Genomic DNA, 16,212 nt, shown 5'->3' with positions numbered 1-16,212 from the left:
TGCTCTGCGTGATTCCCTGCATTTGAGACCTGGAGGTCTGTGTGACTCACCTTTGTCACTGCGTGTTACGGGCCGAATTGTGTCCCCCCAAATTTGTGTGTTGAGGTCCTAACCCAGCACCTCAGAATGTGACTGTATTGTGAGATGGTGATTAAGGTAAAATGAGGTCACGAGGGTGGCCCTCGTCCCACCTGACTGGTGTCTTTATGAGAAGAAGAGATCAGAACACAGATACACAGAGGACACGTGAGGACACAGGGGAGGAGATGCCATCTACACACCCCAGGAGAGAGGCCTCCGAGGAAGTAGCCCTACCCACACTTTGATCTTGGACTTTGGCCTCCAGAATTGCTGTTGGAGCCGCCTGGTCTGGGGGACTTTGTCACCGCCGCCCTAGGACACAAATATACTACGTGTGCAGTCGCCTTAAGTCCCACCCTGTCTGGTAGGATGTTTGGAAAACCGAGGGGCAGGAAGGACCATTTTCCCCCACCCTTGGGCTGCGGGCTTTCTGTGGCAGCCCAGGTCTTTGTGGAGCAAACGCCTGTCCGGGACACGGCCAGCTCCTAATGGACACCTGAGCTGGAGCAGCAAGAAGCTGGTCTTGGCCCGTGGTGGACACCCCTGCCCCTCCTGCCCCTGAGGTTACCCGGCTAACAGGGGTCAGTCAGTTTCTCGGTCTGATGGGTACGCCGCTGTCTTCTGATGGAACATACAGGGTGGGCATTTGCCCCTGGCTGACGTCCCAGAGGCCACAGCAGTCCCTGGAGAATTGCTTTGACAGGTGTTCTTGGGCGTTTGTTCCAGACTTGCTTCTTCACCATGGCTCCGCCTCGGGTGGGAGCCAGCCCTCATGCCCACAGGCCACCCGGTGGAGGGAGCCATCGCTCCTTCTCCTCTGGGCCTGCACTGCCTGGCCTGTGGGGCTTCGCCTGAATGAAGCCTGTAGCCGGGTGAGGGCATGGGCCTGTCCACCGGGGTCCACCGCCTGGTGGTCCACATGGACTTGGCTATCGTGGGAATCCACCCTCCTGAGGTTTTGACTTTCGTGCTTAGAAACGCATCCATCAGAGAGATCCCTCAGGGCCTAAGGGATGCCAGGAACGCGTTTTCATGGGTGAAATGCGGGGTGTCCATGGTGCAGCCCCACCCCGCATGTATGGGCTAGCCATTGACCTTCCACCCTGCCCCTACCTGAGCCTGTGTGGGCAAGGGTCCCGCATGGCAGGAAGGTCCCCCCGCAGACCACCCCCATGTCTGTCTGCCTGGAGGGAATGCTTCACCTGGGTACATTTCGGGGCTGAGAGCAGGTCGAGCCCCTGGGCCTGTTTCTAATTCACATGTGGCTCCTGGTTGCGATTTGGTCCAAGACTTGCTCTGTTGCAACTCAGCCTTGTCGGGGAGGGGTGCGGGCAAGGACAGGACAAGCCCTCACCTGCCAGGTGCCCAGGTAACAGTGATGGAACAACTTGTCCTGGATGGGGAAACATGTATGGTAGAGGCTGGCAAAGCAAGTGACTGTGACATGGGGGGGGGGGAGGTCACCCCCAGGAGCCCTGCTACAGATAGGGAGAAGTTACACAGCTCTGTGGGTCTGGCGTGTCCCTCCCCGCGTCCCATCTCTCAACGTGACACAGGTTCCACAGGCGTCCTTAGCTGGCCTGGAGAGCTGACCGCCCTCATTGCACTGGGTGAATTCCAGAGGGAACTGCTGTGGGAGGGTGGGACCCTGACGTCAGTAACAACAACCCCAGACGGTATCAGAGCCAGAGGACCTTCCAGGGGGTTCTTTGAGGCTGATGGCCCAGGAGGGCCCACCGAGGCACCATGCCTGGGTGACCTTACTGAGTCCTTGCAGCAACCCCTGGGGAAAGGACCATCCGCTGGCGTCATCGGGGGTGACTGGCCGATTGTGTGGGCCTCAGCAGGCCATCAGGTGAGCTGTGTCTCACCTGTGTCCCCATGTGTCAGGGCCCTGAGAGTCCGGCTCTCTCCACAGGCTACACACACTGGAAGGGTCAGGTGCTGAACTCGGATGAACTCCATGAGCTGTACGAAGGTCTGAAGCTGAACAACGTGAACAAATATGATTATGTGCTCACAGGTGAGGCCCGGAGGGAGCTGAGCGCTGGTGCTGGTGGGGCTCACTCCAGCCGGGACTGGGCTGGGGAAGGCCCGGAGCACCCCCACTCCCGTGCTTCTCCTTGGTCCCTGCCTCCTTCAAGGGGGCGTGGCGTGTGCCACCAAGAACCCGGTGGAACTCTAGTAACTGCCATGACCCCATAGCATGACCTTGGGATCCTGGCCAGGCTGTTCTTGCTTGGATGATGACTGTCCTGGCCAAGCCAAGTCACCACACTGGGGTTCTGGAGCCCACGGCAGGGGACAGGTGGGATTTGGGGAAGGTGTCGGGGGGTGAAAACACCCAGGCGAGCGATACGCTGCCACCTGGTGCGTTGGTTTTGTTTACAAACCCTCATGGTAAAAAAGAAGTACCCGTTTGTATTTACATACGTAGTTAAAAGTGAATATGCTTATTCTTGCAAGTGAAAGGACAGAAGGAGGAGAACATTCCTTGTACACCTGTCACTGTGGCCTCTTCCTTTCCTTTAAAACTTGACGTTTCTTTTGGGAAATGCCTGGTGTCCCCTTGCTTACCCCGGTTGTTGGGGACACTTCATTTTAACTGTGGCCCCAGGATCTGAGAACAGCCCGCCGTTCTCCAGGGAGGAACACTTTCTATGGCGGTTATTTCCCTTTTGCTGCGGTCAGCTGGCGTGAGCCTTCTGTTTTGTGAGGGTGGCCTGGATTTCCCTCCCAAAGGTTACACGAGGGACAAGTCCTTCCTGGCCATGGTGGTGGACATCGTGCGGGAGCTGAAGCAGCAGAACCCCAGGCTCGTGTACGGTAGGCGCTGCGCTCACCCCGCGTGCCCTCAGGGCCGCCACCTTCTCCAGTGGGGTCGGCCTGGGCCCCTGTGAATGGCAGCTCAGCCCCCTTCCTTCTGGGCGCCCCGTTCACGTGCCGCCTCTCCCAGCCCGTGAGTGTGAATCTGCTGGGCCTCCACAGATGTGAGTCTTGAGAACGTGGGTTAGAAACGTCTTCACAGTGAACCTGGCGTCTGTGTGAGAGAAGCAGGTCAGGAGCATGCTGTAGTCAGTGTCGGCATGTGGAGGCTGGGCTGCCAGGCCCTGCAGTGAGGTGCACAACCACCACTGACCCTAGGGACGGTGGGGATGGATGCCCCGGGTGGGGCAGGACAACAAAATGCTCAGTGCCAGGTGACAGGATAAATGAGAATGGGAGGCCACACTTTTTCCCAGCTTTTAGTTGCATACGTGAGATTTAACAACAGAAGTCAGCATCGAGGGCTCTTTTCTCATCCGCTGCAGCTTTTGCTGATAAGATGCCCTTTGTGTCTCTCCAGTGTGTGATCCGGTGATGGGTGACAAGTGGAACGGCGAGGGCTCCATGGTTAGTAATTTCATGCATATATCAGGGGGGTGAGTGGACCCGTTGCTGTTAATCGAAACACGGGACGCCGGTTCTCTAAATGCCTGGCTGGGAGACTGTACTCGGGGTGAAGACATAACCCTGGGTAGGAGGAGAAGCGGGTTGGCGGAAGAGGTTTTCCGTAAAGGGCGAGAGAGTAGGTGTTTTTGGGCTGTGGTCCCTGTTATAGCCAAAAGCAGCCACAAACAGTTTGCAGATGAGCGGACATGGCTGTTTTCTAGTAAAATTTCGTGTATGGACTGTCTGCAATTTGAATTCCCTGTAATTTCTCTGTGTCACAAAATGTTACTCATCTTTTGACTTGTTTCTCCCAACCCTGTAAAAATATGAAAATCGGGGCCTGGCCCTGTGGCTGAGTGGTTAAGTTTACACACTCTGCTTCAGTGGCCCGGAGTTCGCTGGTTCAGATCCTGGGTGCGGACGTGGCACCACTCATCAGGCCATGCTGAGGCGGCGTCCCACATAGAAGAACTAGAATGACCTACAACTAGGATATACAACTATGTTCTGGGGCTTTGGGGAGGGGAGAGAAAAAAAAAAGAGGAAGATTGGCAACAGATGTGAGCTCAGGGCCAATCTTCCTCACCAAAAAGCGTACTTTAAAAGACAAAAAGTGAAAATCACTCTCAGCCTGCAAGCCGTACACAGGCAGTGGACACAGCTCACCGACCTGCCGTGGGACAGAGTGGGTGACGTCGTAAAGTGGAGAAGGTAGAAAGTCACGCCAGGGCCTCCGTAGAAGCCTAAGATGTTAGGGATGGAAGGAGGCGCCCTGGCCCTCCCTCAGGCCCCTGGGAGCCGTTGGGTCCCCACACGCTGCCCCTGTGGTGTGAATGTCTCTTCTGCACAGTCACGGTCCCCGAGCCTGGACTCGAACGTTCCTGGGTTTCATTTCCTCCTCCTCTGGGTGCATCAGCCTGTGCTCCTGTCTCCTCTCTTCCTCAGTACGTTCCAGAGGACCTCCTTCCAGTTTACAAAGAAAAGGTTGTGCCGGTTGCAGACATTATAACCCCCAACCAGTTTGAGGCTGAGTAAGTAATTAGAAACGGCTGATGCTTTCAGACCTCCCCAAGGGGAGAGCTACAGGGGTGTGTGGGGAGCGTCCCCATGTCTGCCCTGGGCTTGCTCGTTCAGGCCACTGAGGGGCTCCTCCGAAGGTCCTGCCTTGGGGGGAGCAGAAATCTTGCACGGAGATTGGGGGCAGGCCATCCCGGAGTCGGGCAGATACCTGCTGCCTGAGTGCCAGGCCTGATGTGGCTGCTGTCTTTCGCTCTTGTCACACGTAAACATAGCCACAATCTGGAACTTCACCACACCCCTGTGATGTGTGAGACTCCCCTTTGAAAACTAAATGTTACTCTTGACTGGTCCCCAGACACGTCACAGTGCCACCTGGTGGGTGATGGCCAGCAGGTGCTGAGTTAGTCCCCTGTGGGGATGGAGGGACATGTCCAGGGCCACCACAGCTTTGGGAACGTCACAGGCAGAACCCAGAGAAGTGACATCTCACCTGCCTGCCTGTCTTCCAGATTGCTGAGCGGCAGAAAGATCCACAGCCAGGAAGAGGCGTTAGCGGTAAGGAGAGCTTCCGGGGCCTGGTGTGGGACGGGAGGCACTGCTCATGGCGGGGAGGGGGCGGCCACATGCTCTCGGGGATGGGAGATGGGCACTCCAAGTGGCCAGCATCCTGGGTCCAGTCAGCCAGCCAGCAGGGCCAGGGGACGCGATGTCAATCTGTTTGGCCCACTTGGTTGGCCACCCGCCGCTCAATGCTGTCGGGGTCTGCTCTGCTCGTGCAGCAGTCGCCGTGTGAGCGTCTTGGGGCAGCCGTAACAAAGTGCCACAGACCCTGGCAGAAACAGCAGAAGTGTGCTCTCGTGGGTCTGGCAGCCAGGAGTCCCAAATCAGGGGTCTGGCAGGGCCGCGCCCTGTCTGAATCCTGCGGGAAAGAATCTGCTCCTGGCATCTCCCACAGCTTCCAGTGGTTGCTGGTGATCTTGGCGTTCCTGGGCTAGTAGACGCCTCTCTGTCTTCGCTGCCATTCTCCCCGTGTGTGTCTGTGTCCTGATCGCCTCTTCTGATTGGGACACCAGTCGTCCCTGTTTAGGGCCCACCCAAAAGACCTCATCTTAACTTGATCAGATCTGCACAGACCCTGTTTTCAAATAAGGAAGTAGGAACCTTATAAGGAAGTAGGAAGTTCTGAGGGACTGGGGCCTGGGCCTCATGGTTTCCTTTTAGGGGACACAGTTCAGCCCATAATAGTCACAGCGTTTACTGAGCGTTCACTCTGTGCCAGCGCCGTGCGTCTGGCTTGCCGGGTCCTGCAGCACACCCACGCCATGTGTAACTTCTGCGTCCCAGCTTGTCCCCTGGTCTCGTTGGTCCCCGCCTTCCTGCTCAGAGAGAAGCAGCAGCTGCACCTGGTGCCCGTGACCCGTGCGTCTGTGGGAGGGGCCCCTCCACAGGCTGTGGGGTTGGCCCAACCTGCCTGTGGGGAAGGCCCACTGCAGGGTGAGGTTCTGCCGCCTGGCGGACGGTCAGAGAAGCAGACACGCACTGAGCAGGCGCCAGGCACATGCTAGTACCGTCCACTTGTTTCTCCCTGGTGTCGACCAAAAATCGTCTATAGCTGTCAGGGTCCACCAGGGACCAGGAAGAGGGGTGGGTGCGTGTGTCCATGCCCATGTGGGGGGAGTCTGTATGCATGCATGTGTATACATGTGGTGTGTGTGCGCACGTGTGAGAGTGTGCAGCATGCATGTGTGTGTGTGTGCACGCACTTGTGTGTGTGTGCATGTGTAGGAAGAGATTGATTGCAAGGAAGTGGCTGGCCCCTGGTGGGGGCTGGCAGGGCACGTCCGGGACCTGCAGGGCCAGTCGTCAGGAGGGGTGGGCTGGCAGTGTGCGGCAGGAGCTGCAGCCCAGGGCGAGCTTTCTTCTGACTTTCCCTCCAGGACTCCTGACAGTCGGCCTCCTGTCTGCCTGTAGCTTTAGATGGTTTGCCACCCTCTGGGCTGCTTGCCCAAGCAACAAACCTGGGTCCGGTGTGCTGCCAGGGGCCAGCACCAGCTTCATGCCGTCTGTGGCTGGGCCTCGTCAGAAGCATGAGCTCTCTTCCCTGTCCAGGAAATACCCTCCAAGGAGCTACGTCCCTGGGTCAGAGCTGGAGGCGGCCAGTTGTGGCCACACCCGGGCCCATGGGGCTGCAGTGCCTCTGTTTCCCTGATGTGCAGAGGGGACGCTGGAGCAGGGGGACGGGGTGGGAGGGTGCCCTCCTCCCGCTCTGAGGCCTTTCTCTGACCTGGCACAACGTGTGGTGCCCAGAGCAAGTGGGTGCTGGGTGGGTGCCCCCCCCGTGTGTGTTTACGTGTGTGAGTGCATGTGCCTGCGTGCATGGCGGGGGACACGTCGCCCACAGCCTGCACTGGGCTCTGGAGCAAAGGGCACCCACCGCCTGCCTGTGTGATCACAAGCATTTCTCTGAGGCGGTTGCACAAGGAAGACGTATCAGTTCCTCACCGCTCTGTGGCCCCGGCTACGAGGGGAGGGGAGCGGCCGCCATGCCATGACTCAGGGCCCAGCCTCTCCCCGGCCTGGAGAATGTGACTTGGAGTCCACGCTGGCCCCGGGGCACCAGAAACTCTGAGTGTGTGCGCACAATTCAGGGTCCGCACAGGAGCCTTTCAGGTTCTCAGAGTGACCCCACGAGAGGGTGGGAGTCCCGAGCAGCTCAGTGGGCGCTGGCCCCACGGGGGACAGCGGAGACGGCCTCCCACCTGTGACAAGGCCCTCCCTGTCCTCTGCCCCAGCCTCTCCATACCAGGCCTGCCGCTGTGGCTCAGCCGGTACTTTCCTGAGCCTTGGTTTAGCCTGGTGGGTATTTTGTCACATGACATTGTGCCCTCGGAGGGCAGGGAGCTCCAGACCCTGGGGTGTTACAGATGTTTGTTGACTGAATGAATGAGCAAGTGAGTGGCTCCCAGAATGGACAGTTGTTGCTTGGTGGTGTGTGTGGTTTTGCCACCCTGGAGCTGGGATGAGGAAGGACAGCGGCCTGGGTATGGTTGCTGTCTTCCTGTGGAATGTGAGTACAGGGAGGGTGCAGCATGGGGGCCAGCAGGCACGCACCCTTGGACCTGAAGCTGCAGGGAATGGGGACGGCCGCTCTGAGCTAGCAAAACTGCCCCACGGTGGGCAGGAACTGGTGAGGGCAGGCTGGGACCGGGCTGCGGTGCCCCATGTTCTCGGCTTCTGCCATCTGCATCCCGTTAAGCCAGACCACGCAAGAGCACATCGGAGGCACAAGTTCCCGTCGTGCCTGGCTGTTTGGGCTCATGGGCCTGGGGCAACGGCCGCCAGAGCCCCGTGTGGGTGCCTGGGCCTCAGCTGATGCACTGCCTGTGCTCCGGCAGGTGATGGACGTGCTGCACTCGATGGGCCCCGACACGGTGGTCATCACCAGCTCCGACCTGCCCTCCCCGAGGGGCAACGACTACCTGATTGCACTGGGGAGCCAGAGGATGCGTGAGTCCTGCGCTGGCCCTTGCCACAGCACTGGGCTCCCTTCTGCCTTTCCGCCCGCCCCATGTCCCTGAGTTTTCTGAGAAGCTTTTGGGTTCCATAGGAGGAAAATCATGCCATACTCAGCAGGTAGTCAGTTTCCTGAACTCCCGTCACCTCAAGAAAGATCAGACTGAAAACAGAATCAAAGAAAGGTTTTTGTGACACGGGGTGCGATGGAGCACAGGGTGCTGACCGGCTCCCCTGTGGTCACCGAGCAGCTCTCAATGCCCACCACCACGCGGGCAGCTCAGGGTCCACATCTCGTCTTACGGGCTCGGGGGCCACATGGAATGGGCCGGCTCCCGGGTGACCAGGCGTCCGCATGCCTCCCCTCCCACGGAGCTGGGTCCTCACTGGGAGGGCGTTCCGTGCCCCACTGTGTTGGTGGTTCACTCATGGAAGTGCCACCTGAGTTAGTGTTCTGCGCACAGCATTAAAATGACACGGAAGGCGGGGCTCACACCTAGGCAGCCCGTACGCGGCCTGCTGGCCGATCCCTCTGTGTCTGTGTGAAAGAACACTCACACACTCACATGCACTCGCCCTCAAGCACACGTACCCCACTCCGTTAAGTTCACACGGTCCCCACAGCTCTAGGTGCCCTTGCTACTCCCCCGGGGCTGTGGTCTCCGTCCTCGTCATATCATGTGTGCTGGCCTCTTGTTGAGCTGCACACTGTCCCCCCAGGCCTGCCTGACTGTGTGGTCCTCCGGGGCTCCAGTCTTCCACTTCCCCCCTTGGGACAGGGGCAGCTGCTGGGGGGGCGTTAGGGGCACCAGGAGGCACTGAGCCCTGGGCGGGCAGCGCTAGCTTCCCTGTGGCCTGCAGGGCAGGAGGAGGGCAGGCCAGTTGTGCCCCCGTGGGGCTGGCCCTCTGCTGCCGAGGGGCTCGGGTCCCAGCCAGCCTTGCTCTTCTCCCCCAGGGAGCCCCGATGGCTCCGTGGTGACGGAGCGCATCCGCATGGAGATGCGCAGGGTGGACGCGGTCTTCGTGGGCACCGGGGACCTCTTTGCCGCCATGCTCCTGGCGTGGACGCACAAGCACCCCAATAATCTCAAGGTCAGCAGGATGCACCCCTCCCTGCCCCATGCGCCTCTGCAGGGAGCTGCTTCCCATGGGCCCCAGACGGGGAGGGAAGACGAGGCTCACCGTGAGCCGGGGGCGGGGAGGGTGGTTGGGCCGGGCTCCAGAGTCCCCGTCTAGGTGAGCCCCAACCCCACTCCCCACCGTCTCTCTCGTTTGTGAGCAGGGGCGGTCAGGGTGCTTGTGGGGGTCTAGACAGGACGTGTTTAAAGCATCCCGGAGTCGTCCTGGTCCTGCCCGTGGGGAAGTCCTGACCCAGAGGGCACCTGAGGGCTCTGGCTACAACTGAGAGGTGGTGTTCAGCCTCAGTAGCTAGGAGCATCCTCCAGGAGAGCAGCACCGTGCAAGTTTGTCCTGAGATTAACTCCTGCGGTGACCTTAGACTGGCGGCTCGCAGCCCCTTGGGGCACAAGGGGCGGGCTCTGGAGTCGGACTTGCTTGGATAAGACCTGTTTCCAGGCGTTGTCCCCATGCTGGTGCCCCCTGATTTGTGTGCAAATGCCCACAAATGCATCTGTGTAGAGAGAGCCATTTTGCTCAGGCAGTGCTGGGAGCACGGTCCGCTGCTAGACGGGATTTGGTGAATCGGGGTGTGGGGTGCAGGCTCTTTTCTCTGTGCTCCACGGTGACCCCAGGAGTCACGGCGCATTCTTTGACCTCCTTCTGTGCTTTGAGCAGAAGAGCTGCGTTGTGATATCTTATCCGATTGCTCTGATGGCCGGCGGTGACGACCAGCACATGTCCTGCCTCAACATTGCCGAAACCAAAGAATTAGAAAGCCAGTGTGCACGGGGCCGTACCAGCCCTGGGGCCCTTTGCATGCCCCGCTCTGCACACCTCAGTGGTTCGGGTGGGTGGCGCCTGCCACCGCCTGAGAATGCGGGGCGGGGGGGGGGGGGGGGGGGGGTGGGGTGGGGAGGGGAGGGGTCGGAGAGAGGAACTGGCCTCTGTGTCCACTTGAGGAGGGAAGAACTTGGAGGTGGGGAATCTGGGAGTGGATTCCCCTGAAGCTGTCTTTGCCGGGCACCTGGAGGGGCCCCATTTCCCCTGGGACAGATGCTCGCCCCCCTCCGTGTTTGTGAAATGCAGGCCTGGGGCTGCACCCCTTCCTCTCCCCTACGAGGGAGGCTCAGGGGCGAGTGCTGTGACACGAAGCTGACAGGTACCCGTCTCCTCGCCAGTTCCGCCCCCTCCTGCCTCCCTCCTGGGCCCAGGGTGAGGCAGACCTGCCGTGTTTAATTAGCAGCCACGGGAGCTCCGTCTGGTCCAGGCAGCCACATCTTGACCAGCTGGTGCCTGGAGGAGGCCTCGCTGCTGGGCTGCCTAAGGCCAAGTCGGGGTTCAGCGCGGCCCCGGCTCCCCGAGTAGGTGGCGGAGGGGGCGGGCATTCCACTTGCATCCTCAGCACCAGTTAAAGCCTGAGTCTTTGACTTTGAGACACCGGCAGGTGATGACTTTGGCCAGGTTTGGGGCAGGAGCTCTTTCCTGTGTAGCTTCTTTGTGACCAGTTCATTCCAGGAACAGTTATTAAGAACCTACGACATACCAGGCAATCCTGACAGGTCGCGAGACACAGGCCCGCCCCAGAGCTGTTTGTGGTCGAGAGGGAGGCGGTTAGTTTAGTAGGCAGGCACCTGCTCAGCGCTGGGATCTTTGCGGTGGGCTGTCCCGTGGTGGTTTGGGGAGCATGTGATGGTGGTCAGGGCCCTGGTGACTCAGAGGACGGGGCCGGTGCTTGTGTCGGTGGGAAATCCCACTGGGGCGGCAGAGGGAGCAGAGAGTCGAGTGGGGGGGGATCTAGTGCTTCTCTCCTCCCTGCAGGTGGCCTGTGAGAAGACCGTGTCAGCCATGCATCACGTTCTGCAGCGGACCATCAAATGTGCAAAAGGTACCGCGTAGCCTTCCCGCAGGCGGGCTCGTTGGCCGGCGCTGTGTCTGGGACCCTCAGTCAGAGAGGTGGGAGAGGGAGACACCCACTGGACTCTGGTGTGGCCACTTTGTCCCACTGTGAATGGGGTCCCTGCCTTCCGCCGGCTCCCTGGCCTTGGCCTTCAGGCCTGGGGTCATTGGGCAGCAGCTCGGAGCCCCCTTCTGAGAGAGGAACTCCTGAGTAATCCAGACGGCGGGGGGGGCTCGGACGAAGGCAGTAGGAGGAGAGAAACTAAGCGTCGCCTCTCCCGGCCCCGCCCGCTCCGTTAACGCTCTGTTCGTTCTGCAGCCCAGGCTGGGAAAGGACTGAAGCCCAACCCGGCCCACCTGGAGCTGAGGATGGTCCAGAGCAAAAAGGATATCGAGAACCCGGAGATCGTCGTCCAGGCCACGGTGCTGTGAGGCCGCGTGCACCACCTCCCGACGCACAGCGTGTTGGTGTCTCCATTTTCATTCCTGTGAAAAGTGTAACGTCTGCCTTAGAGCTGTGACCGAAACTTGAGATTTTTTTTCTTTCATGAGTGTCCAGCATCCACTGGTCTTAATTGTGAAAACGTGCCAGTTGTGCTTTTTAAAAATAACAAAGCGATCACAGAAATTTCTAATTTGGAAACAGCTCCCCTCCCCCCGAAGGCTCCTGGGCCTCCCTGGAAAACCAGCTCCGTGTTGACCGTCTCAGGGGTGTCCTCCTCGGCTGGCTCGGGGGTCTGTGGGATCCCCGTCCCGCGTGGGCTGGGCCTGGGGAAGCCCCCGTGTCTGTGCGTCTCTGAGACCGTGCCCGGTTTTAACTGTCCACATCAGAAGAATTATGCCAAATATCTTTATTGCTGTTTTGCCCTTCCTTCTTTGTTCCTGCATCAGAATGTTTTTATTTCTGACTTTGCCGCCTGTTAGATCCCTGGGGATTTCAGATGTTCCGCTTTCGTTCTGCCGTATGGACAGGTTAATGCCAGCAGTCTCAGACACACACAGACCCTGCACTGTCACTTTGGTGGGGACCTTTCCAGGACCCCGAAAACTCAAGTGGGTCCGTAAATCTCACGTGTATCAGCGGGACCACCTTGTAACTCACTGGGGGACGTGGCAGAGATAAAGAAAAGTCTGGTGCTGGGGGTGATGACTGTGTCCGGGTCCTTGTGAAAACTTGCCTAGTTTATGGTACAACAAGTTAAGCCCTGTGTTTGCCACCTGCTGCTGGTGACAAATGCATTGTGCCATGGTGTTAGTGTACAGACAGATACAGAGGGCTCCTGCCCCCCACTGTCGGCATATTTCACCCCACCGGCCAGTTACCTCGTACCCCCCCCTTCTGCGTTCTGTGCCGGCCAGAGGCCAGGAAGCGAGAGGCTTGCAGAAGCCGGCTCTCGTCCCTCCCCAAACCTGAGAGGGGAGGGGGCAGAGCTTCAGAGGAGCAGCTCTCGGTGCCTCGAGCGAAGGCCACACCTAGGCCGTGACTCTAGTCCACTTGTCCACTGCCGGGTGCCCCTCCTGAAGACTCAGCGTATCTTGATCTCAGCAGCCCTCCGCCTTGGTCTGGGGGTGCAGAGGTTTGCATCTCCCGGGAACCTACAGCCTGGAGAGAAGTGGGGAGATGGCAGAATGTGGGGGGCCTGGATGTGGGCCACTGGGAAAGCATACTCCAAGGACAGCCCTTGTCCCCCCATCCACAGCGCTGTCCCCCTAGGCAGGCCCTCTCCTGGAGCCCGCACCTTCTTTTGTGGCAGTTCCAGTGTCTTCCAGAGGGCCTCTCAGCTCTCCACTAGAATTGTCCTCACTTAGTTGAGAAAGCCCTAAGGGGAAGAGACGCCGGTCTCCACCGACTTGCTGTGCGACTCCGCTCTTCTTTCTTCTCCGCTCTGCTCACGTTCTTAATGTCTTAACTCTCAGGCATCAGCGTGCCCCGGCGGCCCGCGCACAGGGTCAGTGGGTCTCGGCTCGCCATGGCGGCCAGCGGGTCAGGGCATGTGTGTCCCTGTCGTGTCTCCTGGTTCCGAGGACCAGGCTCCTCTGTGCCTCGGGGCGCAGCCCACTGGGCCTGGAGAAGGAGGAAGGCTGTGGCTGGCGGCCTGGAGGGGGGCAGCCTCCCCAACACGGTGAGCGGGGGCAGCCACAGTCACTCAGGGCCCTGGGCCTCTGTGGCGCCTTCTACAGAAGATCCTGTCACTGCCGAGTAGAGCTGGGGAGACGGCCACATCGCCAGCCAGTGGGAAAAGCTGCTTTTCTTTTCTTTTTCACTATCAAGAGCAAGTGTAAGACTAGAGAAAGAACCTGAATGTATCCCTCTTCAGCGCAATGGTGCAAAGCCGCCCTGCAAACCCGGTCCTGGTCGTGGGGCTTATTCTGCGTGTACAGTGCACTTGAAGGAGGCGCACCCTGCACACACGATTTGCTCCTGGGTCCTTTAGGTCTTATTCTGGAGGCTTAGTCCCCGACACGAGCTCTCATTCATTCCCTTCCTTTATTAGACATAGAGTGATGAGACTGTTCCCCCTGTTGAGCTTTCTGTAAAATCATGGATTCTGGCGTGCCCCAGACCTTCTCCTGTCTCCTTTGGCTGTAAGGCCCGGACCACAAGGAGAACTTGAGGCTTGAGCCCTCCGTACCGGGCAGGAATCACTGGGGGCTCCCGAGAGCCTTTGCAGGGTGGAGGCTCACGTAGAAATAACAGCTTCCATGGGAAACTGTATCCAAAGCGTACCTTTCCTCGTGCTGTTGCCCACCTTGTGCTGTCTTAGGTCCTTTCTGCGTGGACATCTTCCGTCTGTGACAGCAGAGGCTCTGGATGGTCTGTGTGTGGAGTTTCCCATCCAGAAGTTACCCAGGGTCCATTGGCTTGGCTCTTGATACAGGTTGGGTCCAAATTAGAATTCATCTTTGTTCTTCCTTTCCCATGGTTCAGTAACATGCAAAGTAATATTTGTTTCGAGATGAGAGATGTCTTGGCCTTGAATCGTCTGCTGATGATCAGACTATGGATTTTTAGTACTTTCCAGTTTTTCAAACCTTCTCCTGTAGACCTTAAAGTCGAGTTATGAGATATGAATCCTTTTCTTTTAACTAGTCTTGAATCGTTGCCTCGCCTGCTGAGGCCGTCCTGTTCGTCTGTGTTCTTTCGCAATACATGTCAGTGATGGTCGAAAGGAAGCCTTGTTTGTTGTTTGTTCTTAAACGTGTTGCAACTGATTTGCAGCACGTTGGTTCGTGCCCCAGTGGACCGAGCCTGACTTGGCGTGACTGTGCTGAGTCAGTGGAGGGTGTGTTCAATGTCAACAGCGTGCAGCCTACACCGTGACACCTGAGTCCTGGTGTAACAGTCACCTCCCCACTGTCGTCATCCACGGCAAGAAAAGAAACGCTGTGCATTGGAGCCTCAGGCCCCTGTGGAGTTAAAGCACAGGGTGAGTCCTCTGATCCCAGAGGAGCCAGGCGGGTGGGGCCTGGGATGACTGGCTACCCTGAGTCCACCCTGACCCACAATCCATCTCATGGCTTGAACCTCATTTCGCTCCTCACCTGAAATGTACGAAAGAGGAGGTGAGAGTGTTCTGGCCACTGGACCTCCATGGCACGCACACCCTCTCCTTGTCCTCCTGCCCTTTGATGGGACCAGCTGCCTGGGGTGTCCGGGACCATCTCGATGTGCATCTGAGGCGCCCCGTGACCACATAACTGCATTCTGGTGCCAGAACAGCTAGGAATCCGTGTCCTCCTCCTCTGCCGCCCGCTTGTCCCTCGGGCCTTCATCACGTGCGTCTCCCGTGGGCTTGGGTCCACTCAGCCCCTGCCTGGGCCGAAGGAAGGGAGTGGCGTTTGTGAGCGAGCAGAATGGCTTCTGTGCAGACGGGGATGCTGTGAGGGTAGTCTTGGCTTTCTGAGTCTGGGTGGGAGCCACATGGCCCCCCACACTCAGTGCTGCCTGTCAGAGGGGCACGGCTGCTGAGCCCACCTGTTTTCGTTCCAGGCCACCTCCCATGCCAGGCTGCAGGGGGCTTCCCTTCTCATCACTTCTTGTGGCTCTTTGCATTAAGACTTCCCTGGAGAGCTGTCTCCTGTGTCCTTGGAGAGGGCACTCAGAAGGACCCCATCCCTGGGGAGGGCAGCTCTGGGAGGCCAGGTCCACTACCCTAAGCCTGGGAAGACTTGAACGTGGGCCCAGTTGGTCTGGATGGACGTCATTCCTCCAGGAGACCCCTCCTACTCTCTCCATTTCTGCCCTCGGGCACTGTTCAGGCAGGTCTCTCAAAGTACAGTGATCGAGCACCCACACACACGGCCTCGCTGTGTGCAGAGCTGGCGTGCACATCTCTGTGCTGTGGTCGCTTTGTGACAGGTGACAGGTGCAGAATCAGGTGGCTGGAGGGTCTTCTGCAGCCTCTGCCAGTAGAGGGACAGTGAGGGCAAAGAAGGAAGGGCAGTGGTGGGCAGGAGGCCCCGGCCCCCACCCTGGCGGGTTGCAAACATCAGCCGCCTTTCTAGGAGGCCCTTCTTCAGTGTATTAGTTTTCTCTTCCTGGTGATGGAGCCAGGCTTTTCGGTCTGTATCGTGCTGCACAGGGAGTGGGGGCCCTGCACATGTCCTGCCTCCCGGTAGAGTTCCAGAGGCTCGTCCTGACATCACCGCTGGCTGGAAGGCTCCACTGGACGCGTGGCCACGCAGCCAGGCCTCACAGTTCCTAACGTCGTGGGCTTTTCGTCGTGCGTGCATCTTCCTGTGGGCTTCTGCAGTTTATTCTCAGTGTGAAATGGTTTCTGTTCTCAAAGTGCGGAGACACTAATTAAAAACAGTGTCTTACACACCACATTCCTGCCTTTCGTTAGTGATCTGTGCTCCCAAACAACAGTGTGGTCATTTGTTTAGGACAGAATTTAATGAGAAACTCTAGATCTGACTTAGAGAATATTTTAAAACTTTACAGTAATGGAAATTTCTTCCTAGAATTTTCTTTTTAAATTCTGGCAGAATAAACAGGTATAAACAGAATAAGCAGCTTTCCCAGTGTCTGAGCCAAGCAGAGCCCTGTGCTCAGAGCCAGAGGCTCTGGGCCATCTCTGACTCCCGGCTGTGGATGAGGCTGGGGGACCCCCAAGCCCCAGGGTGAACAAAGTCCCCCACCTATGGCCT

The 16,212-nt window shown here is 58.5% G+C and overlaps 1 protein-coding gene across 1 annotated transcript in view; it reads left to right on the top strand.

Moving 5' to 3' along the window:
• LOC124234271 (pyridoxal kinase-like) overlaps nucleotides 1-15,238 on the top strand; it is a 31,391-nt gene extending 16,153 nt beyond the window's left edge. Inside the window, exons 3-11 of the mRNA XM_046651520.1 lie at nucleotides 2,000-2,104; nucleotides 2,824-2,907; nucleotides 3,428-3,474; nucleotides 4,459-4,544; nucleotides 5,043-5,088; nucleotides 7,929-8,040; nucleotides 9,002-9,138; nucleotides 10,984-11,050; nucleotides 11,381-15,238. Coding sequence (XP_046507476.1) covers nucleotides 2,000-2,104; nucleotides 2,824-2,907; nucleotides 3,428-3,474; nucleotides 4,459-4,544; nucleotides 5,043-5,088; nucleotides 7,929-8,040; nucleotides 9,002-9,138; nucleotides 10,984-11,050; nucleotides 11,381-11,493 — 797 coding nt within the window. The 3' untranslated portion in view covers nucleotides 11,494-15,238. The remainder of the gene's footprint in view (nucleotides 1-1,999; nucleotides 2,105-2,823; nucleotides 2,908-3,427; nucleotides 3,475-4,458; nucleotides 4,545-5,042; nucleotides 5,089-7,928; nucleotides 8,041-9,001; nucleotides 9,139-10,983; nucleotides 11,051-11,380) is intronic.
• The last annotated feature ends 974 nt before the right edge of the window (nucleotides 15,239-16,212 follow it).

Source organism: Equus quagga, unplaced genomic scaffold, assembly GCF_021613505.1.
Source record: "Equus quagga isolate Etosha38 unplaced genomic scaffold, UCLA_HA_Equagga_1.0 73442_RagTag, whole genome shotgun sequence".
Taxonomy (NCBI): domain Eukaryota; kingdom Metazoa; phylum Chordata; class Mammalia; order Perissodactyla; family Equidae; genus Equus; species Equus quagga.
The sequence above is the reverse complement of the archived record's forward strand: the minus strand, read 5'-3'. Positions and strand labels throughout refer to the sequence as shown.